Source organism: Castor canadensis, chromosome X (assembly GCF_047511655.1).
Source record: "Castor canadensis chromosome X, mCasCan1.hap1v2, whole genome shotgun sequence".
Classification (NCBI taxonomy): Eukaryota; Metazoa; Chordata; class Mammalia; order Rodentia; family Castoridae; genus Castor; species Castor canadensis.
Window position 1 is genome coordinate 2790944 of NC_133405.1, and position 23190 is coordinate 2814133.

The 23190-nt window shown below is 42.6% G+C and overlaps 1 protein-coding gene across 10 annotated transcripts in view; it reads right to left on the reverse strand.

Moving 5' to 3' along the window:
- Positions 1 to 464: 464 nt before the first annotated feature.
- Znf185 (zinc finger protein 185 with LIM domain) overlaps positions 465 to 23190 on the reverse strand; it is a 74199-nt gene continuing 51473 nt past the window's right edge. For 9 of the 10 annotated variants that reach the window (XM_074063801.1, XM_074063804.1, XM_074063799.1 and 6 more), the window contains 7 exons: positions 14596 to 14778; positions 11358 to 11468; positions 10134 to 10214; positions 7978 to 8049; positions 5569 to 5671; positions 3317 to 3415; positions 465 to 2655 (listed from right to left, as the gene is read on the reverse strand). In XM_074063801.1, coding sequence (XP_073919902.1) covers positions 3317 to 3415; positions 5569 to 5671; positions 7978 to 8049; positions 10134 to 10214; positions 11358 to 11468; positions 14596 to 14778 — 649 coding nt within the window. In that variant the 3' untranslated portion in view covers positions 465 to 2655. The remainder of the gene's footprint in view (positions 2656 to 3316; positions 3416 to 5568; positions 5672 to 7977; positions 8050 to 10133; positions 10215 to 11357; positions 11469 to 14595; positions 14779 to 23190) is intronic. The other variant, XM_074063802.1, reaches the window with a different exon arrangement.

The following is a 23190-nucleotide window of genomic DNA, read 5'->3' on the forward strand; positions in this document are numbered from 1 at the left end:
AGAGACCAGCAGCATTTAAATAGAGGAGTTGACTGAGAGACCCTGAGAAGCATCATTTGTTTCAGGGCTGGCATTTAGGAGAGGGGTGATAGACTCTCAGTGAGTTAACATTTAAAGGAAAACAGACTTTAACTAAACTGAAGAATGCATTTTCTAAAACTAAGGCTATCTACAGACAGAAAGGATATGAAAGGAACTGAGCTGATGGTCACTGGACATGTAAAATAAGGACTAAGTGGTCATCTGTCTGATGGTAATGAAAGGGAGGATGGACCCAAAAGATATGATGTTCTTTATTAAGATTTGCTGAGTCTAGATCTCCACATCATTTCCTGTGCATGCATAGTTTCTAGATTTTGCTATTAAGCACTTAGCTGGTTTTGTAGAGAAAGGCTTCAGGCAAATCACGTAGCCAAATATCCCAAATTGTTACACTTCAAAAAGGAAACCTTAACAATGACATATGCAATATCTTCACATTTATTATAATTGTGTACATTAATGTGGGTTAAACAAGTATAATTAGAAACACTAAGCAATTAAAAAGAAGCAAAAACAATGCAACCACCTGTCTTCCTTATGTCTACAGAATTCTATGTCTTTTAAGACATGAAAGAGGCTGCTTTGTATCAAAATCAATACTGATCTTGCAAGCTATCTTTTGGTATCTTGCATGTTGGTCCTAAAATTCCTTAAAAGCAAAGTATAGCTTTCAGGTGGGGAAACCAGTCTGTCTTGGGCCTCTACCTTACAAATGTGCAGGTCCTGCACTGGGATTCCCTGATGGCACCTCTCACAAAAGGAGTGCCTTCTTTCTGTTTCACCCATTCATTCAGCGTTAGTGCCCACCATATGCTAAGGCCTATGCTGGGAGCAAGACTTGAGGAAGACTAGCTCATGTTTAGTGTAGTATATGGTATACTGTACCAACTTTTCTCCTTCAAAGGAAATCCAATGCACAAATATGCAAATAAACGGAATGTTCCTCTCTGATCATTTGGTAGGAAGAATAAGTACACAAGTCAATATGCATAGAAATCAGAAACTGGAGAAAGATGGAGAGACATTTCATAATTAAACCAAGAGAAGAGGCCTTTATTTGCATCCAAAAAAGTCTAAGGTTGTTTTTCTTCTCAAGGCGCATACAAATTAATGCTGGGCCTCAAGTTAGCAAAGTGCAATTGAATCTAAGTAGAGTCAGCACACCGCTGACTCTGGATGGGCCTGCATCTGTGCTACCAGTCAACAGGTTCCTGTGTTCTGAGTATCTGGAGCCCCAGTAGTTGCTGTGTGAGAGCAACTGCACTGGAAAACAGGAAATCACTGAAAACTCTGTGCCCAGGGCAGCTGGCCTACCAGAGCTTTCCCTGGGTTAACAAGCTCCTCTTTGGGGAGATCTGTGAGTCAAATCTGATCCCAGTTGACAGCTTCAGTTTGAAGGTGTTTTCATGGAAAGGGAAGGAGAGGAAAAGGGGGAAACTGGCTCTTCGTGGGGGGATCCAAGATGTCCAGAAGAGGAGTAGGATCTTATACCTTTCCCCTAGGAGACGGCCCTAGGGGGCAGTGTTACATAGTAGATATTAGGTATTCTCCTCACAGTGCTTGGCACATACTGAACACCAAATCAATGCTCCTTGGAGAGAGCATGGACTCTGAGAGAGATAGCAGGGGTTCTATACAGGATTCTTCAGAAGGCAATAGCCACCTCTTTGAGCTTCACTATCCTCTTCCATAAAATGAGGACAAGAATATCATCTTCTCCAGATTGTTACAGGGATTAATGCCATCTCTTTGTGACAATGCCTGGCATGTGGTAAGGCTTCAAGAAACATTATTTGCTTTTTCTCTAGTCTTAACCTGCTGGGATTTACACACCCTAAAAGCTAGTTGAGAGGATTTCTGTGTACAGCTCAGGAAACAGGAATTGAGTGAGAAGATATTAATCAGCTATCAAGACTCAAACAGATACAGATATCCCTTTGGTTAGTAGCCTCCTAAAATCATATCCTATCAAATTTAAACGTAACTGTGTAAACTTTCCAATACATGTCTATATACCTGCATGGAAAAATTCAAATATTGTAAAAGGAAGATAGGAGGAAGTAATTAAAATCTGCTATATAACTCAACCAAAACAACTACTTTAAAAAGTATATGGAAATTTTTTTAAAAATATGCATGTCAAATAGACAAGCTAAACATTAGCCTATGCCAACCCCTAGCATTCAATACCTGCAGTTTACCCACCAGGGATCGTCAACAGTCTTCAATTTGGCCTCTCAGAAGCCTCAAGGGAGTCAGCACACACTGAACTCCACACTTCTGCCTATGCCTAACATACCAGGCCACCTGCACTAATTACAAAGCCAATATGTCTTAGGAAATCCAAAATGAAGTTCTCATTCCATCCTTTGATCAGAGATTGCAAGTCTGAAATGAGATCATGGCTGTGAAGTGCTTTCTAAGCTATAAAAAGCTACACACACAAGTAATTATCATAGCATCATTAAGATACAATACTGGATGTCAGTAAGTTCAACGTAGAAGTATGAAGAAATCAGAGGGAGGAAATAAGGGAAAAGGAGCCAGCAACTTGGAGCAATGGGACAGCCAAACTTGTCTGGGAGTCATCAGCTTCTGCTCAGCTTGAGGGAGCTAAAAGGAAATAGAAGTAGTCATAAGGTTGGAAATATGCATCTAATCCAATAATCAGCCAGAAGCCCTTAGGGAAGGTGACTGCCCCAGTGATCAGGAGCTAGAGTTCAATCAAATGCATCTCCTGGAGATAAGGCAACCTGCTTCTACATGGGGGAAAGAGTCTGGTTGCTACACATTCCAGTTGTTTTCAATGGAAACATTCTGCTCTGTGTTCAGACACTTGGGACAATTCTACTGGCTATTAGCCTTGAGGCTATTTTACTCACCACCTTAGCTATTAAGTCTAGATCTGAAGCTAGGCAACAAATGCTGGAAGTGGTCCAAAGGAATATGGCAGAGAGCCCAGGAGAGGAATACAAAACCTGGGGGTGAGGTCTTGATTCTACTATAAACCAACCAGGTGTTTCCCCAGACCCCTTTGCCTTTCTCAGTCTTTATTTCTTTGTCACAAAATGGGGCTAACAGAGGCCCAGTGGTATCCCAAAGCCAGAGGTTCTGGATGAGAGGTGCTTCTTGAGAGAAAGACACTAAGACTAGCAACTTGGAAGTATCCCCCCCAGGTAGGGTCTTTGTCTGTGCTTCTTAAGCTCTCAAAGTATCACAGGGGATAGGACAAGGTTTCAGGGCTGATAGGGATAACAGAGCTGCCAGCACCCACCTAGAAGAGCTTTTCATAGCATTTCCCACAGTGGATGGTGTCACGGTGAATGAAGATCTGATCCAGGAGATCACCCATTGGTTTACTGCAAATACCACACTGAAAAGGAAAGCAAGGTAGAAGTCAACACTCAAAGCAAAGCAACACAAGCAGGAAGGGACCACTAAGTAAGGTGGGCAGGCAGATACTCTGAGCTGATGGCACATCCTGGACTTCCAGGAAGACAATAAAAAATAGCAAAAAAAAAAAAGAAGTAAAACTTAGCCTCAAAAACAAGACAAAACAGGATTGGGGATGTAACTCAGTGATAGAATGCTTGCCTAGAATTTGCAAGGCCTTGGGTTCCATCCCTGACACTATAAAACACACAAAAACCAAGATAAAACAAAAAACAGGTCCCAATTTCTTCCACAACTCCAATTTCTGCACACTTTACATGAGTCCCAACCAGGCTAGTTTAAAAACCTTGCCTGGCTGTAGTTCCTCCTCCTATGGCCTCCCCAGACTCCTGCTTTCTGCATTCATGGTGGAGTCCTGCTGTAACTGGGACTATAAAAGAGAAAAAAACTTTTGGTTTTAGCCATTTTGCATGCTGGCCAGTTTGCTTTACTTGTTATTCAAACTGACATTTTCCCCCTTTGTTTCTCTCTTTCCTTGGGCTGGAGAGCCCAAGGTTAATAGCCTTACTCTTCAACTTAACCAGGCATTCTTCTACCCTTTATCTCTTTCTGACCACTAAGGAGTAAACCTCTGTCAACCAAGACATACAGCTTCAGAGATGTGGTAACAGTAAACCAGGTGATAAAAAAAATAATGCCAGCACCTATTGTGGGACATGTGTTTTGTCACATACTTTGCATTGAATCCCTGAGCATCCCTTTAAAAGGTGGACATTTTGTCTCATAAGTGAGACAACAGAGCTTTGAGAGGTTGTTGCTCTCTGTCCTCTTCATCTGACGAATAATAAACCTTATTTCCTTTTCCTCAAAATCCTGCTTTTCATTATGTGTGTTTTGGTATGGAATCCAGGGAACTGAATTTCTGGTAACACTGCCAAGGGCTAGGCAGTAGCTGCCTTTGCTGTGTTTGGCACCCTGAAAAAAAGCCCTGGGGACTCCTTCACCTTCTACTTCAGACCATCCTCCATCACAAAGCCTTCCCAGGACCCTGGTTCACACCAACTTCATCCTTTCTTCTAAATGTTTAGTGCCTCTGTATGACTAAATGCACTTGAGAATGGTCTAGGTCTCAGGTTTCCGTGTTTGCTGCATTCCATGAGTGCTCCGTCATTAGGTACATAACTCTAGGTCTATAGAATTCTCTAGGACTTTTCATGTATGTCCAAGCATCAGGGAAACAATGAGGTTTATAGTAACCAAGAAAACAAAAGCAGCAAACGTTAAAGGAAAGTCCTTATTCTTCTACTACCCAATCTGGGAATCTCTCTACATGTGGCTCACATAGTCAGCTCATCTTTCAGACGAGATCGGGCGCGTTCAGGGTGGTATGGCCGTAGACTCAGCTCATCTTTCAGTCAAGTCATCCAGACCCGCTCTCTTCATTTCTACATGTCCCATTATCTCAAGTCCACTCCACTCAAGCTTTGGTCCCCAACATGCCACCAAACTGCTCTGAGGTCACTGATGGCTACCATTTAGTAAAATTCAATGGTCAATTTTCAGTCATCATCTGGTTTGAACTCTCAGTGACCTCTGACAGAGTAATCACTGTAGCCATTTTAAGAAACTATGCCACTTGGTTCCTTGGTAATCACATTTCTCAAGTTTCCTCTGTAGACCTCCCCCTCAACCTCAAAATGATAGAAATACACAGGGCTTGGCCCTCAGCCCTCCTCTCCACCTACCTACACCCTATCTGAGCTCATCTGTTCTATAAGGCCTACAGAATGTAGCTCCCAGTTACTTCTGTGACCTAATCTCCTCCTCACTTTTGCCTTCCTTGTAATGCCAGCTAGACCCCTCTGTGCTTCTGTCCCAGAGCCTTTGTACTTACAGCCCTCTGCTGGGAATAGTCTTTTCCCAGAAGACCATTTTTGCCCCTCCTATGGTACTACACATATGGAATTGCCAACACTCCTTCACTCCCTTGAACTTGGGAGCTCATTCAGCTATCAGTCTTGCAGAGCCTCTGAGATTGCTCAGTACATGGAAATCAAAATTCTTCCATACTCTGAACTTAGGAGACTCTTGTGTTTTGTATGATGTTCTCACCGTGACATCCTTCTTTCTTACCTTGAAACAATATTCATGGCAGCAGATGCCAAGATGTTCTAGAGTAATCTTTGGACAGTCTTTGATCTCACGGCTGCAGTAAGTACAGATCCCTCCAGTTGTTCTATGAAATGAAAAACAAGAACCCAGTGGTCAGGCTGATTGGTACACAAGCTTCTGATGTGATGCAGCCAGCTCCTCTGGTTTGATGCATCCAGGCGTAGGTTTGCTATTAGTATTCCCATCCTGCCATCTTTTACTGTGGTGTGCACAGCCCTGGACCAAACTGGTTCTCACCTTGCTATAGGCCTTTGCATTATTCCCCTAAACCAAAACCAGTGTTGATGGTCCTTCTCTTCATGCCTGGGACCACTAAACCCTTCCCTTCTGCCCCTATTCTCTTGGGTACAACCTGCCACCTGTATAGCCTGCTCAGAACTTATGCTAAAGTTGCAGATACTGCCTCCTGGGTTGATTATCTCCCCCATTCCAGGATTTCTTCCCAAGAGTCACCTCTGCTTTTCTTTCTCAGACAGGACCTGCTCAAAGTGTCTGTTTGCTTTGATCCCATAGGCTGAAATTAGGGGTGCTATCTTCCAGAGATGTAGGCCTGCTTCTCACAGGAGCAAGTGTGATGCTAGCAACCTAAGCCACTTTAGCTCCCTTCCAGGTCCCAGCATTACCATGGGTATCCTGGATTCAGCCCTGCTCTCTTGCTGCCGACCCAGAGTGTTCTCTGGACAGCAGTACTGCTAGAGACTGCTGCACTCAGTGCAGCCCGGTTTTCCTTTTGCCCATGTTATGTTTGTGCATGTGAGTGCACACATGACTGGGGTTGTCCTTGGAGAATTCCCTCCTTCCTCCAAGCCCAACAATTAATCAGTAATGTTTTATTCTGGATTTAGTACTTGTGCAATGAGGAAGGGGATCTCTAGGCTCTCTGGTCTTCCATACTACTAGAAGTAGATGCCTCATTTCATTTGCTCCTATACAACTGATTCATTTCCCAGATTTCTAACCAACCTGCCTCCTAAGGTTTGAGTGTGTTCTCCAAGGGTTCATGTGCTGAAAATTTGGCCTTAGTGTGGCAGTGTGACAGATGGTAGAACCTTTGAGACTTGGGGCCCAGTGGGAGGTAATTAGGCTATTGAAGATGCTGCCTTTGGAAGAGCTTAATGATCTGATTAGTTCCCATGAGAATGGGTTGTTAAAGGGAGTCTATCACCTCCCTTTTTCTGCATATGCTACTTGCCACTATCACATGTGCCCTTGACCTTTTCATGCTTTTTTCCATGAGGCCCCTCACTACAGTCAAACAGAAGTTAGTGCTGTGCTCTTGAACCTCCAGAATTATTAACTAAATGGGTCTCTTTTCTTTATAAAGTACACAGTCTCTGGTATTTTGTTATATATAACAACATATAACAGACTAGCACACTTCCCTCTTCTGCTACAAATTCATCCAGTGATGTGATTTACTAAGTGATCTGGGTAGTCAGATATCTAAGTGATCAGGATTCAGGTATCTGACTTTTTCTTCAATCATACTGTAGAGGATTTCTGTAGCCCTATCCATTTTACTTGCCCCTGTCCCTGTTTTCTCGGGGCGGGGGGGGGGGAGGGTGCCTCATAGGGTTCCCTTTCTTAACTGTTACTTCCTTCCATTTTCTCTCCAGTCCAGTTGTGGCCTCTGAATGTCATCCACAGGAATTTAGATCTTTCAATAAATGAGAAGGCATTTGGCAGAGTAGAAACCTTCCTTACCTGGGAGTAGTCAGGCCCTGGGATTTAGTTCTGGCTCTGCCACTAACTCCCTATGTAGTAACTTATTCTTAACCTGAGTGGATTCAATTGCTAAGATGCTCTTCTCTCCTACTCCAAGAATTTAAAATAGGCCTTCTTTGTTCTATGACCATGCTATCATCTAGGACTGCTGAATGAGATACCCTATGCCCTTTCATTCAATTCAGTGGATCCATACTACTATGTATTCTTAGTTCTATGTCTCTTTTCTGTCTTCTGGATGATAGATGCCCATCTTTTAACATTTTTGCCATTTTCTTTTATAGTTGTTTTTTTTTACTTTTGATCAGATGTACAAGCTAAGTGACCCATTAGGTTCTAATCTGAAGAGTCTCTCCTGATGAAGTGAGCTCCATGGACTTTCAGACACTACCACTTCCCTTCTCAGTAGCCTATTGTGTGTACTGTTTGCTTTTAACTGGGTTCAAAGGCTTTAGTTGTTGCAAAAGTGACATCCTGACAAGGGTGGCATCAAACTACACAGAGTATTACATTATTTAACAGATCTGCAAATAGATCAGCAGCCTCAAAGCAGCAGCCAAAAGCAAACAGATACAGTGCAAAGATTTTCCTTAGCTCTCTCTCCTCTGTAGACCTGGGAGCTCCCTGGTAAGAAAGCAGACATACCTCTCAGAGTGTGGAGTGTTGTCATATGAGGGTTTCTTCTCCATATCAAATGAGTCCTCAATACTGCTGACACTTGGGAGTGTGATGGAGGAGGACGGAAAGAGAGCAAAAGATGAGAGCCACATCACTATCAGTCATGCATAAGGGACACTTATTAACCCTGTGATCACAAACTGAGACATGACTACAATGACAACCATCACCTGTGATCCTAAATGGCACTTATTGTCACAGGGGCTGATAGCAAGGAGGCACAATTCTCATAGTGGAGAGCTCTTTCATGGAGGACAAAGAAGACTCCTTGTGGTAAGGGAGGAGACAAGAGGGGGTGGCTAGGATTCTTGAGGTCGGTTCCACTGACCAACAGAAAAAGACTATAGCTTTTCTGCCTGTGTATATGTCTGGGTTACAGTGTGACAATTACCAGGAGCCCATTCACAATTGAAATCAGATACCGGGGATGGGAAAAATGAAAGAATCATTCAAAATGATATGTATGCTGGGTTATAGGGTGGAATTAAGGGTGAGATGTCTTTTTTACTTTTGTGTTTAATTTTCATTAATATTTCATTTTATAATAAAAACTAATGGCTAAAAATATTGACAGGAAGGGACAACTAACTAGCTACAAGCTCTGAGACACCCATTAATGAAGCTGTCATTTTCCTGGGAGCCTTGGTGACCCTATGGGGGATTTAGGAATCTGTTGGTCAGAGGTTAAGCAACCTGCCTAAGATCAAGCTCAGAGTAAGTGGTGAGTTAGATTTTCAGCCTAGGTCCCAGCTTCTTCTTAGTAGTAAGTTTATGTCTAAGTTTCCTGAAAGGGAAAGCAGAAGGGGAAAACACAATGGACTACACAATTCTCACTGCCTGCTAGAAAAGTCTATAGGTTTTTCATGATACATAACATTTTGACTAATTGTCAAATTCAATTTTAAATAAACTTAATTGTCAAAATCCAAGATATAAATTTAATAGACTGATGGGACTAGGAGAAGAAAAACCAGGTTATGGATATAATTCAGTTGAGCAAGACTTTGGCAAAAAAATAAATAAATAAACTCCCATGGCTATGCCAGAATTATTTCTCATTTCAGAACCTTCTTGCATAAGGTGACAGAGACAGAAATGATGAGAGGGTGACCAGGGATGGAGGTAGTGGTAGGGGTCTGCTAATGGATCTGCAGTTTCTTTTGCGGTGATAAAAGGTTCTGGAATTGGATAGTAGTGATGAATGCACACTTCCATGAATATACTGAAACCCACTGGGTTATATGCTTTAGGGGCAAATTATAAGTCAGTAAAGCCACTGAGAAAAACCACCCTAAGAGATTAAAGATGAGGAGATTAAAGATGCTCAGGGAGGTTGAGCACCTTTACCCAAAATGAATCAAACAATGGAAGCTGAGCTGGGACCTGAACATCATCCTCATGCCCATGGATCATCATTCCAGCCCCATGGAAAGCTGGTCTGGAAGCCTTAGAAGTCTAATCTTGAAACAAAGTCATGATGCCCATTTCTGTTTACTAAAATCCTCACCCCTGCAGTGAGATGATATGTTATAAAAAACATTTCCTGAAGGACCCTGTCTCAGTGTGGCTAGGTGGTAAATCATTGAGATGACATGGATGTACCCTTCCATATGGTCTCAGAAAACAAGCAGAAGAAAAAATGATCAGTAAAAAATTGCACATATTAAAAAACCAAAAGACAAACAAAAAAAATTGCACATATATCAGGCACTGATCACATGTTCATTCAAATGAGGCTCCTGGCATTAAAGCACATGTGGGCTGAAGTCAGGAGTCCTGATCTGGAACAGGATAGAATTAACTAGATGGCCCATAAGGGTCCCACCAATTCTGTAAAAAGGGACTCACTGAAGACTTCACAAAAGAAATCAACAAAAGCACACAGAAAGGGAAGGAACTGTATATGGGGTGCAGAATGAATTAACTGTTAAGGGACAACTCAAAGGCACTCAATTAGGTAGAACACCTGAAAATGCATAAAATCACATCAGTGGCCAATTATACCAGTTGTCCATTCAACAAATGATTATCCAGAAACTACTCTGGGCTGAGCCCTGGATGAAGTACTGGGGATGTAGGAATAAGGACAACACAGGGCCTTGAAGAGTCGGGATTGCTCTTACCTGCCATAGCATGAAGATGCCGGCTTCCTAGAAGACACCTCCGTAGCATTCATGTATTCCTTTACAAACAGAATCCCTTTGCTGCAGAATGAACACAGGAAAACAAAACCAGGTATGCTAGTAGATTCCAGGGGACTGGGTGTGTCCTATAGGAGGGGCCAGTCCCCCAGCCTCATTTGAAGTAAGTGCAGAAACTCATGGAAAGGCCTAGGGCAGAGGTGCTGGTGGCCCTCATATGTCAGGTTCCAAGGGAAGGAATAGACAGAGCAGCTGGCACCACTATGGATTCAGGCTAAAATCTTAGCCCCTGGTTCAGTTTGTGTTTGGACTGAGAGCTCTACAAAGAGGCTTTTACTTTCTGCCTCCATGCAGACCTCAAGGCCCTTACCCTCTACCTAGACATCTGTACTTCAGTCCAGCAGCTTTCTACCCCTCCTCAGTGGCTACAGTCTTCTTTCTCTTTTACGCATAACCAGGATATCACCCAAGCCTTAACCATAGACTGCCAGTCCTTTCCATTTGGTGCCTTCCCTGGAGGTACTCAGCTACTGTCAAATCTAACTTCTCTGTTATTACTCTTGGAATTCCAGAGGCCTAGAAGTCACTAATCCTGTACAGGCCTCTTGCAGCAAAGGCAACAAGGTCTCTTCGTGCTGGGCTCAGCATGGCCCCCAATTTAGCCCTCATTCTCATGCTACACACTTCAGCCTGCTGGCCAGGTATCAGCAGAGTACTCTCTGTTCTCCCCCTCAACATAAACATCACTCAGCAGACTTCCTGCAATATCATCCCTTCCCATAGGCTAATAGGTAGCCAGAAGTACAGGTGAGGCAGTGGTCATATGAGAGAGACAGACATAGGCCTGTCCTTCATTTGATTTCCTGGGCATGTTCCCCAGGGGTTTTAGAAAGGTCCTACACATAGCAGAGTCCTGGTGCTAGCTGTATCCACTTGCTCTAGATGTGTCATCTCAGTTTCTTGTTGGGATAGAGAGAAGGGGGTGAGGGTACAACAGGACCATGTCCAGGTCTGCAAATGGGCCTGGGTGCCTAAGAATTACACTGGGGAGACTAAGACTATATCAACCCTTAGCTAATGGGTGGCTAGGCATTACAGGGAGAAGCAACACAGAACAAAAGTTGAGCCTTTTACCTCCAAGGAGGAACTAGGAAAAACCTCTTTGCCCAGAAAACATTTCCCTGGATGCTAGGTATGCCTTCTTACGTGGGTGAGCTGGAGTCCAATTCACTTGGAGGGGTTGGAATATAAATGTGAGGCTGCTCAGAAGTGGCAGTGACGGTAACAGTGACCATGCAGCTTGATGGACTTCTCACCCTGAAAGAAATGGAGGAAGGGGTGGACATGTGTACACAGAGACCTGACACCTTCCTGAGTCAAACAGGTTTTCTGGCCTAATCTTGAGACTGCCTCTTCAAGAGGTTTGAACGAATCCTGGTGTTTTTGAAACAATAGCTGGAAATCACTCAATCATTTGCCCTTTTATATATGCATTTTTTCTATTGATTCTGGAATACATTTCCTGAATTCCCATCTTCTATTACTGTAAATTAATTGTACAAATGGGTTTCATTGTGATACCTACATATATGCATAAAATGTACTTTGATCTAATTCACCCATATATACTACTCTTTCTTAACCTCCGTTCCTATTCTCCCCTCTTTTTAAAGTTTTTAGTAGGTTTCATTATGCTGTTTTCATAATACATATAAAGTACTCAGATCATATTCATCCTCCATCACCTCCTTCCCTCTCCCCCTTCCAGTAGCTCCCGCCAAAGAACAATCCACCTTTTATGCCATCTCTCTCTCATCTCTTTCTCTCTCTCAATCCCTCTTCAATCTCTCTCTCTCTCTCTCTCTCACACACACACACACATACACACACACGAAGATATAGATTCCTCATTTGCTCTTGAAGTCTCCTCAGAGATTAGCAAATGGAACTTTCACTTTACAGATGAGAAAAGCAGGCAGGGTGGGTGGAGACACCTTGAGTCAGTATTGTAAGACCTCAATCTTCGAATATGCAGTCTGAACTCCTGACTGCAGTTAAGGGCCTTGGCTTCTGTGAATCACTCATGGGGTGACCAGTGATATGACAGTCAGGAGGGAGAAGGGGAAGACACAGTCCAACTTGCTCCTAACTCAATGGAACAGTCCTCTTCTAGGTCCAGCTCCCCTACACACATTCTGAAGAGAACTCTTTGGAGAACACAAGGCCAAGGGGGCAGAGAGCCAAATGAGTTTAGGTATTAATGAGGAGGAAAGTCAGATGCACCTCATTCTGAAAGGTACTTGCCATACCTTGGCTGCAACAGATTGCCCTAGTCCTGAAATCAAACCTACTAGGCAGCTCACAAGGGCTTTCTCTGCCCAGGCCCTTACTCACTCTCACTCTGCATGCTCTGTGCCATAGCCCCATACCCAAAGTAACCACAGTGCCCACTGCAGTTCAAGGCATTCTGTTAGGCACTGCAGTTCTCTGGACAAGTTCTCTCATGGCTTTACAGGTAACACATGAGGGCCTGCCCTCCCACCACAGGTTGTAAGGACAAGGCATCCAGTGTCCCCATGTCCATTCCTACACCACCCTGTGATGCAGGGATGCACCATGGAGGTTGGAAGAGGCGGACTGGATGGGAAAGCAGACCCCACAGGAACATGGAAAGAGAGATGGATAAAATGCCGAGCCTAAGAATAAGAAGAGAATTTCTGACAAGAAGAAGAAAATAAGAAACCTCTGTGGACTGAATAATTATAAGGTCTGGCACCCTGTGATCCATTTCTAGAAGAATAAACAGTGGGATAGCAGAACTGAAGGGGTAAGGTTTAAAAATCCCAGAGGGACTCCACCAGGACTGCAACATGAGCAATAAAAACCCTCATGTGGCCCTGATCCTTCTTCCTCCCAATAGCCTCCTCCCTACCCTATAAGACCCAGCTCTTGCCCTGTTGACCTCACTTTCTACCCTCCAGTCACATATCCCATCTTTCAGGACCTCCTCCCCTCCTTATTTGCCCAAGTTGCTTTCTCCCAGTCTATTTACAAGGCAGGCTCCTCAAGCGTTTTAGGTCTCAGATGAACTGTTCCCTCACAAAGGTCTTCCCTGACCATCCTGGATACAATATGCAGGTCTGGGCCCCTCCCCATCAAAGCACCACAGTTTTCCTTTCTTGGCTTATCACAAATAGAGACACAGTGTGCACATCACAGTGATTAACAGTGCAGGCTCTGGGCTCTGTTTGAATTCTAATCTGTTAGGCCACTTCTTGAAACTGAGACACATGGAGCAATCACAGGTCAACGCAAGGCAGTGGGTCAAAATCAGGTACGACAGCAGGAAAACAGCCAGGAAGTAATGAGGGAATCTTAAGAATAAGGGAATTCCTACCTTGGATCAGAAGTCTCTACTATACATTTTGCTGGGGTAAGGGCCAATGGTGGGTTCCCAGGAACCGAAACTGGACATGAAGACCAGAAAGTTCCATCAGAGATGGAGATGAAGGTCACCTTGCAGGAATAGGGAGAATGTCATCAACTCATGACATTCTCTCCTGCCCTCTATGTCCTGCTCATATAGATGCAACAAACCTGAAGTGTTCCAGAGACCACACTGTATCTGATCCATGAACTCCAATCTACCTTGGATTTTTATAAGAATTGGCAGAATATTTAAGGACGGTGGGCAGTGTTATACTAGATTACTTACAAAAATACTTTCAAAACGAAGTTATTTTCCACTGTGAAAACATATTTTGCAAGCTAGCTAGGTTTTCAAACTTCAAATATCATGATTTGGTATGGACAGATACTACTGCCCTACTGAAATCAGGAGCCAGAAAACTCCCAGTTTGGAAGACCTGAGATGATTGCAGGAAGCACATCAAGAGGCCAGTATCATCTGTTCTCAACTGTCAGGTTCATCCTTGGTCCTTGGCTTCTCTCATCAAAGTCATGGACCTTGTTTCCACAAGCTACTGCTGCCAACCTCTTGCAACCACTGCCAAACCCTAGGTCACCACAGTGGAGGTGAGTTACTGCCCCAAAGCTTCCTGTGTGACTGTTCTCATGGTGGTGGCAAGACGCCCACACCAGGGCATACCTTCCTCAGACACCTTCCAATTCCATGAATGACAAAAACACCCCATATGTCCCTACCCCAATCCATGTTTTCAGGCTCCAACTGGCTTCTGAACAACATGATTCTCTGTTAAGCTTGGTCTGAGATCTAATGCTATAGCTCCAAGGAAAAACCTGTGGAGAACTGCTCCTGGGATGTTCATTCATGGTCTGTTTCCCTATGCCTCCTAGTCACTCACATCTGCAGAGGAAGCAAAACAGGTCTGCCTAGTTGTGTGTATGTATTTGTTCTGGTTTGTGGTCTCTGACAGAAACCCCAGCTCCAGCCAGCAGGAGCCCAGTGCAGCTAGGACTTCACCTGCTGATGCCGTTCTCCAGTTCAATGAGCTGCTCGGGTCCACTGGGGCTGCTCTGATGCTCTGAGGTGCTGGAATTTGCAGCAGCTGTGTCTCCCTGGCCACCTTCTAGGGTTCCATGTCTCTCCTGCCAGGTCTCACTGACTTTGGTGACTACATTCTTCACCTCATAACCAGCTGAGATCCTAAGGAAGAATGAACAGCATTGGAGGGAGGGTCATGGAACTAGTCCTTGCTCACCCTCTGCACACTGGGTATCACTTCCCATGGGCATGGAGGGCTCATCTCCTGAGGGTGCGGCAGAGAGAAGCCAGGTATATCCCCAATCCCAAGGAAGCAGGCAATCTTCTCTTATAGAAGACTTTAGCCCTGTTACTCCCTTGTTACTGGAAAAGGCAAAGTACACCTAGTAACTTCAATGAGGTTAAAAGACAGTTTCTGGCTGGAAACACACTGACATCGCTATACCTCTCCTCCCACTGCCATCTTTCCTTTTTCTAATCCTTCCCCATTCTAACCTATCTGCCTCCTTTAAAAAGATCTAAACTGTCCAGCCTTCTCTAAATGCCACGGTGAGTACAGTGTCCAGGCCTGGCAGAGGCCCCACAACCTGGGAAAGGGTTTCGACCCAGGCTGCTGTGGAGGCTTTGACAGAGACAAGAGAGTAGGAGCAGACCTTCAGCATGCACTAAACTCAAACAGGCCATGGATGCCACAATAGGGGGATGGGCCATGAGAACTGTTTCAGGGCAAGACCCAGAAGTCGTTTGTGATCTTCGCGCGCCATCTCGTGGCAGGCGTGGAAATTGCCTCAGGAGCCGATTTTGCCCCAGCAGCCATTTTGCCTTGTGGACTGTCCCGTTTCCCTATTAGCACCAGGCCATCTTGTGGCTGCAGGAAATGGCGGCATGCGCAGGCGCAATCATGCGGGACTAGGTGCAGAAGACTGAGGAACGCAGGCACAGGCACAGGCGCACACAAGTATTGTGGCCACTGCATTTAGAGCTAGGCCCTCCTTGCTTTGTTTATTGTGAAGTCACCAGGCAGGCAGGATAGATCAGAAGCCAGATGTGCGAAACCAGAGCCAGGAATTCAGAAAGACACTGTATTAATAGCTTGATTAAAAGGACACAGGCAGTACTTTTTTTTAAAGCTTTACACTGCCTCCTTAGCTGTAACATAAAGTTTAAGAAAAAAAAAAAAGCAGGTCTCGCCCTCTGACCTTTCCCAAATAATTAGTACACTCTGGGAACTGAGCAGGGACATCTTAAAGAAAGACACTTATCCTAGGGGGTGGAGGGGAACATTTAGTAAAGTGACTATTGATCATAAAGTTTATGCAAAGAAAAATATTTACCTAAAGGATGGACACCTTAAAAACAACTTTTAAAAGGAGCATCAGGTAAAACCCATCCTTTGTTTGAAGAGATGCTCAAGAAAAACAGACATCTATGTCACAATGACTCAAATTTAGTAAACTGACCAGACACGGTATCTTTGGGCCCAACAGATCATGTCAAAACAATGTAATTATAATAATCACTAAATGTACCAAGTGTCCAGAATAAAGGAGCACACTTGTCCCAGGGTAACTTAAGCCCAAATCCCTAATCTACTTTTTCACCATAAATACACTGCACTTATCAGTTGTGCCTACACCCACATTTGGGTTGTGTACTATCCTTACTTTGCTTTGCTTCAGTAATAAACTTCCTTAGTCCTTACTTCAGTATGTCCTAAAATTCTTTTTTGTGACAATGTCACAAACCCAGTACCCAAGGGCCAGGTAGAGGCCTTCCTTTTGGAGACCTCCTCCCTGGAGCCTAATTGGTAACTGTCACAGCTATTACTACAAACCAATAACATTTCATTCTGTTTTTGAAGATGAAAATCTAGGTAAGTGTCCACTTGCAGCTAATAAAGGTCAGGATGGAACTTCGTCATCCTGCCTGTTGTCCCATAAACCACCCTCACCTCATTTGAGCTGATCATGTGATGGCTACTACACCTTTGGTGTCACTCTCTAAGAATGATGGTGGGGTGGAAGCTATGATGAGAGCTCACCACTTAAATGCCCTGTTTAAAAAGTCTCCCTCAAATTTAGTCCTACCATGCCAGCTCCTCCTCCCCTTCCAACAGCCAAACTCTGAGAAAGATCTGTCTCTACTCACTCTTGTCCCTTCTTACTATAACATTCCACAGAAGCTATTACTACTTCCCAAACTATCTGTGCTGAATGACCTCCCTCCATCTGTCTGGGAGCCACATGTTGTCTTACAATACACTCCCACACCATGTGACTCACCACAGCACCACATATGGTCTGTACCCTGTACCACATTTGGAGGTCTTGGCAATGTCAACGTGCCACAAAGGATTATAATACTCTGAATTTCTGTACATATCTTAGCTCATCACAAACCATCGTGAGGGTGGGGTGGCTGTTTTATCACATGGATCACTCAGTTGATCATTTGTCTAAACATTCTTACAGCTATTCTCAGGTCACTGGTATAGTTTTTTTCTGCCATAGCAGCACACTAGTTGGCCTCCTACTCTCTGGGCATTCCTCACTCATTTCTTTGACAGGCTTCTCTTCTTGACAATATGGGTGCTCCTTTAGGGCTCCAACCTTTATGTCTTTTCTTCTCACTTTATGTGTGTTCCCAGAACAATACTGCCCACTCCCACAGCTTCAGTTGCCACTGATATACAGAGGACTTCCAAATGTCTATCTTCAGTCCAGACCACACTCCCAAGTTCCAATCACATTTGTTTATGTATCTGCTTCCTGGGCCTCACCTCTTACATGTTCCATAGGCATCACACTTCACATGTCCCCAACATATGTTCTTCCACTTCCTTGGTTGAGTTTGAGTGAGTAATGCCATTTTTTTTTAGATGAAGAACACAATGGAAGATGCAGAATTAGTGCATTAACATGTTTTATTTGGTTATTTTTAGTTGGAGACTATGTGTCAGGAAAGATGGTTTGGGACCTGCTGAGTTGTGAAGGGTGGCAGAGGCCAATAACACAGCCCAGTGAAAGTACACACAGGCAAGCCTGTTGCTCTTGCTAGCTGTGTTTCCCATTGTTTCTTAAGGATCTTGTGCCAGAAACTCAAGGTGAGTTATTGCCAAGAGAATATGTGTTTACAACTGTCTGTTTCTTACCCTCTTCTTTGCCTTGATCAAATATTAGGTAGGATTCTTTCTTCCTCGCAAGTCCCTAAACTTCAGCTTGCCCTTGTTTATTCAAGCCCTAAATGCAGAACATGCTCCACTTATCCCAACAATTGGCTGACCATAGGACACATTTTTTCCTTAACATATTTCCAGTCAAAAATGTTTTAATCACCTTTGTTTTTCTTGCCCAAGTGTCTCTCAGAAGTAGCTGCTAGCTCTGCTTACCTCTTCCTGTCAGAAAAAGGCCTTTTTGCTTGATTTCATAATGTGTGCAAATCCTAAGGTTGCAGTGATGCTCTTCCTGTGACAGTCATTTTAAAAAAACTCTCCAAGGGCTGGTGGAGTAACTCAAGTGGTAGACCACCTGCCTAGCAAGGTGAGGTCCTGAGTTCAAACCCCAGTGCCACCCAAACAAAACAAAAAATTCTTCTTTTCTAAACTTGTTTTTAACCAAATTGAGTCATTCTCCTGAAAAACTTTATTTCAACAGTAATTATGTTTTATATGTCAGCTTAAAGATGGTTTCCAACATCTTTTGGTAACTTAAAACCTTAGACTTATGCTAAATTAACTTAATTTAGTTAAATTCTTATGCTAAATTAAATTATATAATAAATATTTGTTACATACATAGATAATTTCTAAGTAAGATAAAGTACTTTGTTACTAAAACATACACAGATAATTTCTAAGTAAGATAAAGTACTTTGTTACTAAATCTACTCTTAAATGTACATACTTTTTCTTCTTATTGTCTATGGTGCAGAGTCTATATTTGGATCTGCTACTCAATATATTAATTTGCCCATACTGAAATTATAGTATTCAAAGTATGTAAGTGTAAAAGGTATGAGATATCGACTCATAAGCTTTACTATTTTGCTGTAAATTACTGGTGTGACAGTTCAAAATTACCTACTTATTTGTTTCTTCTGTAAAAATAGAAGTTATTAATGGTTAAAATTATATTTAATATATATAAATGAAACTACTAAAAGCAATAATGGCAAAGGGAAATAACTATATACAAGGCATGCAAAATACATTTTTGCTAAGGAAAAAGAGAGCAATTTGTCCTAAATTAAAACAACTAATGGGTCCAAAAATATGTAAGACAAAATGTAAATGGGCATTTAAATTATAAAAGCTTCACAGAAAAGGAATTTTACTTGTCATGGGTTAAACTGATGAAAATTTAATGAAACTATGATTTTCAAAAATGAGCTCTAGTATCAAATATTTTACTGGGACAAAACTAATATTTGGCTTTCTCTGTCAAAATAAAATTTTCTTGGATCACTGGTCTGCTCTTAATAAGAGGTTAGAAGTGGTCTTTCTCTCCTTCTATATAATCTGTCTAAAAGACAAAGATTTTATGTCTTATCAAAATAATGCCCTATCCTTTATGTTGATTTTATCATGTCCTTAATTATTTTCAAGTTTTTTCTATTCTCTTTTTATACGTTTTTAGTCCTATGCATTAGTTGGGCAGGGGGTTTCATTATGACATTTCCATATGTGCTTGCAATGTACATTGGTTAGATTCACCCTTTCCTTCATTCTCCCTCATTCCCCTTCCCCCTTCTTAAAACAATTTCAACCATTTTGGTTGTTCTGTTTACTTACAAGGATATAAAGTACGTCAAGCATATTCACCCTCTCCTTTCACCCTTCCACTAGCACCTGACCCCTGACAGGCCCTGTTTTACATTCTTGTCCTTCATTTTTAAGTGTTTTAATTGTACAGAGGAGCTTCACCATGTTTATTTCACACATGAAAATATTGTACTTTAATCAGACTAACCTCCTCTGTTACTTTCTCTTACCCTATCCCTCTATAAAGGTGCTAAGATTCTTTATAGTCAGGTAACCTTCTGTGGTTACTTAAATTTTTTTTCAAGATAGGGTCTCCTTGGTATATGGTAGATGGACTTCATATACCTATATGAAACAGAACTAGAAAACCTCTCTCAATTGCTTTAAGTGAGGTGGGGAGGGGACTGAGTGGGGAAAGATAATGGGGGTGATGTACAATATAAATCTAATCAGAACTGTCACTATGAATCTCCCCTGTACAATGAATATATCCTAATAAAAAAAGATAGGGTCTCCTTATGTAGTCCAGGCTGGCCTGGAACTTGTAATCATCTTTTCTCAGCCTCTCAAGTGCTGGGATTACAGACATGATCCACCATGCCTGACTGAAAAAAAAACATTATTACTTTGATTGAAGATATAAACAAGTATTATTTCTCAGTAATCCATAATCCTGTTTAAACAAATGTTCAAGGCCTCCTGACAACTTTTGATATTTTGCCTTCCCAAAATCAAATCTTAAATATATTTTACACCTAAAACTGACAGTGATATTTCCCAGAGGTTCCCTGGAGAATCCCTAAGGATTTGTTTTTTCATCTTTTAACAAGAGAGATATTAAAAATATTTAGGTTTACTATCTTATAAACTTTATTACCATATACGAAAAATGCTGAGCCTTCTTTAAAAATAATAATGGCAGCTCAGTGTAATCCTAGCTCCTCAGGAGGCAGAAATCAGGAGGATCAAAGCCAGCCTGGGCAAAACATCAGCGAGTCATCTAGGATCAGAAACTCAAAATTCTGCCATATTCACTGGAAAAACTGGCAGCTTCCCGTGTCTGACTCCACTCTGTCTATGCAGGTCTTGTTTTCTGTTCACCTCTGCCTGTGCTGATCTCCTCCCTGACAAATGCCTAAGGCATCTTCATGCAGCTGTTTTTCTTTCCTTCTGCTCTCCTATAAAGATTTATGTGCAGGCTTTCATTTTCTCTTTAAAGAAAACTTGGGACCAAAGTTATAAATTGTCTGGCTAAATTAGTTTATTAGGGTCATTGGGAATACTTTTACATTGGAGTTACCTAAATTAAAAAAAAAAAAAAAACCTTTAAACACATGCCATTTGTATCCAAAACTGTAGTTACAGGGTTAACACAAAAAATTTTTGACTCTTGGTATATTCTCCCCCCATCTGCATTTTTTCTTGCTTGTGCTAAGATAGTTTTGGTATTCAAGGTCATTTTGTGATCTTACCCAGCCTTAACTGAGATGTAACACTCTGTAAGTCTTAGACTCATAAAAAGAAAAACTATGTAGAAGAATCATTTTAAGAAACAATCTAAGCAATGGTGCCCCAGAGGCAGAGAATCTCATGGGATGGGAGCTGCCCCCCAGAGGAATGGCCAGGATGGCTGCTAAGTGAAGGCTGTACAGGACAACCATGACTTTAATCAGAAACTTGGGGGTTTTTGTAAATATGATTAGAAAATCAAGGATAAAAATTAAAACTGAGTTAGGAGAGCTAAAATCAAACGTCCCTTAAGGTTAACTATCCAAGGTTTATGCATTTATTCAATCGTAAGGTTAACTATAGTAAGTTGCAACAAAGACAAAATTCCTACCACTGTCAAAAACACACTCGTCTGTTCTGTTCTGTCTAAGGGTGCTTTTGCTTTCTACTTAAGAAAGGGAACATGAGGCTGGCTACCCATTCCCTAAGTCTCCTTGGGGATGCTCATGAAAAAGAGACTGCCCACTGGGAGGCAGTGGGACATAGCTATAGTGGGACAGGCCAGCGTTGTCTATCCCAGATAGGCTTGTCAAAGTCTATCCTGAGAAGTCGAATGAGTATCTGTCCTATCACACAGAAACGTTTCTGTTCTGCCCTCTCTTTTCTTCCAGACGCACACTGGAAACTGACAGTGGTACGGGAAACACTATTAACATTCCTGACAATTCTCCCTTAGGATATATATTAAAAAACTGAGATTTGTAAAATGTTGAAGTTAATTTTACTTTACAGTTATGTATGGCCAAATCTAATATATTAACTGCCCCCAGTGGGGCAGGCCTAGGATTCCAATCACAACCTTGGTAATCCAAAAATAAACTGATTAATTAAATAAGCCCACTGGACATAAGTCACCTATAGCACGGTGGCCCTGGATGAGGGGGACAGAAAAAAGGGTCCCATGCAGCTGCCGAAATGACGTTCATTTTGGGGTCCCCACCTTCTCTTTCCCTCTCGGACCACTATCAGCCACTCTTTGCCCAGCCACTCCTTGCCAAGCCATTTGAGTTCATTTAAAGGAACTCCAGCTTCTGCCTTTTGTCCAACAGGAAAATTTGCATTCTGTAGCGTAGTGTTAACAATGAACAAAAAAGGAATATAAGATGAAAGCAAGCCGGAGATTTAAGGAGGTCTACTGCAATTTATATAAAATCACAAGTACTAATTCCATCTTGGTGTTCCCTAAAATAAATTCTAACTTAGTAGTCTATTTACAATTATAAATCCACAAGGAAAATGATTTACCAAAAGATACACTCTAATGTAATGTAATTGTTTCCCTGTGTGTGTCATTTTATGTATGCCTGTTGTTCTGTGTCTATCATGAGTCCTCAAACAGCACTGGGCAAACTGAATCTGCCCCTGGAATTCCAGAAAAGAACTGACCATCTACCAGTATTCATTTAATCTTTACCTTTTTTTGAGCTTGTGTGCTTTAACTGACATTCTTAGAATGCCTCATTTAAAACATTTTTGTGAAATCATATGTTCTCCCTCATATGTGGACATTAGATCAAGGGAAACACAACAAAGGGATTGGACTTTGATCACATGATAAAAGCCAGAGCACACAAGGGAGGGATGAGGATAGGTAAGACACCTAAAAACTAGATAGCGTTTGTTGCCCTCAATTCAGAGAAACTAATGCAGATACTTTAAAATGACAGAGGCCAATAGGAGAAGGGAACCAGGAACTAGAGAAAAGGTGAGATCAAGAAGAATTAACTTAGAAGGTAACACACAGAGGATTCCAAGATGGCGGCTAGAGGTAGGAAGCAGAAAGCGACCCTCCTACAGTGAAATCTTGGAGAGACGCTGGAGACACACTTTGCAGGCATAATCACCGAGAAAAGGCATAACTTTGACCCCTCCACATCTCCAGCTGGTGCAGAGAATCTCCACTTCACGTTAAACGGAGAAACAAGGAGGGCCCCCGGGGCCGCCAGTGGCCGGCGCCCATACGGCTTGGGAAGACGCGGACCAGGTGAGCTTCACGGTACCGCGGTAGCCCCACAGACAAGCCTGGGCCAGAGCAGTACAGCCCCCTGGACAGACTGCCCTCCACCCGGGAAAAAAAAAAAGAGAAATAAGCAATAAGAACAGTTAAGACACGCTGGAAAGAGGGTGGGGCGCCCTGAGCACTGAAGATTGGGGGAAGAGAAGCCTTCCCGGGACTGTAAATAAACAAGCCGGGCGGGCCGGAGAGGCTCTGGTGGGAGCGGGGCGCGCCCAGCAACCAGGAGCAGGGAAGCTTGTGAGAGGAGGGAAGACCCACTTCCCACGTGAACTGTAAATAAACACGCAGG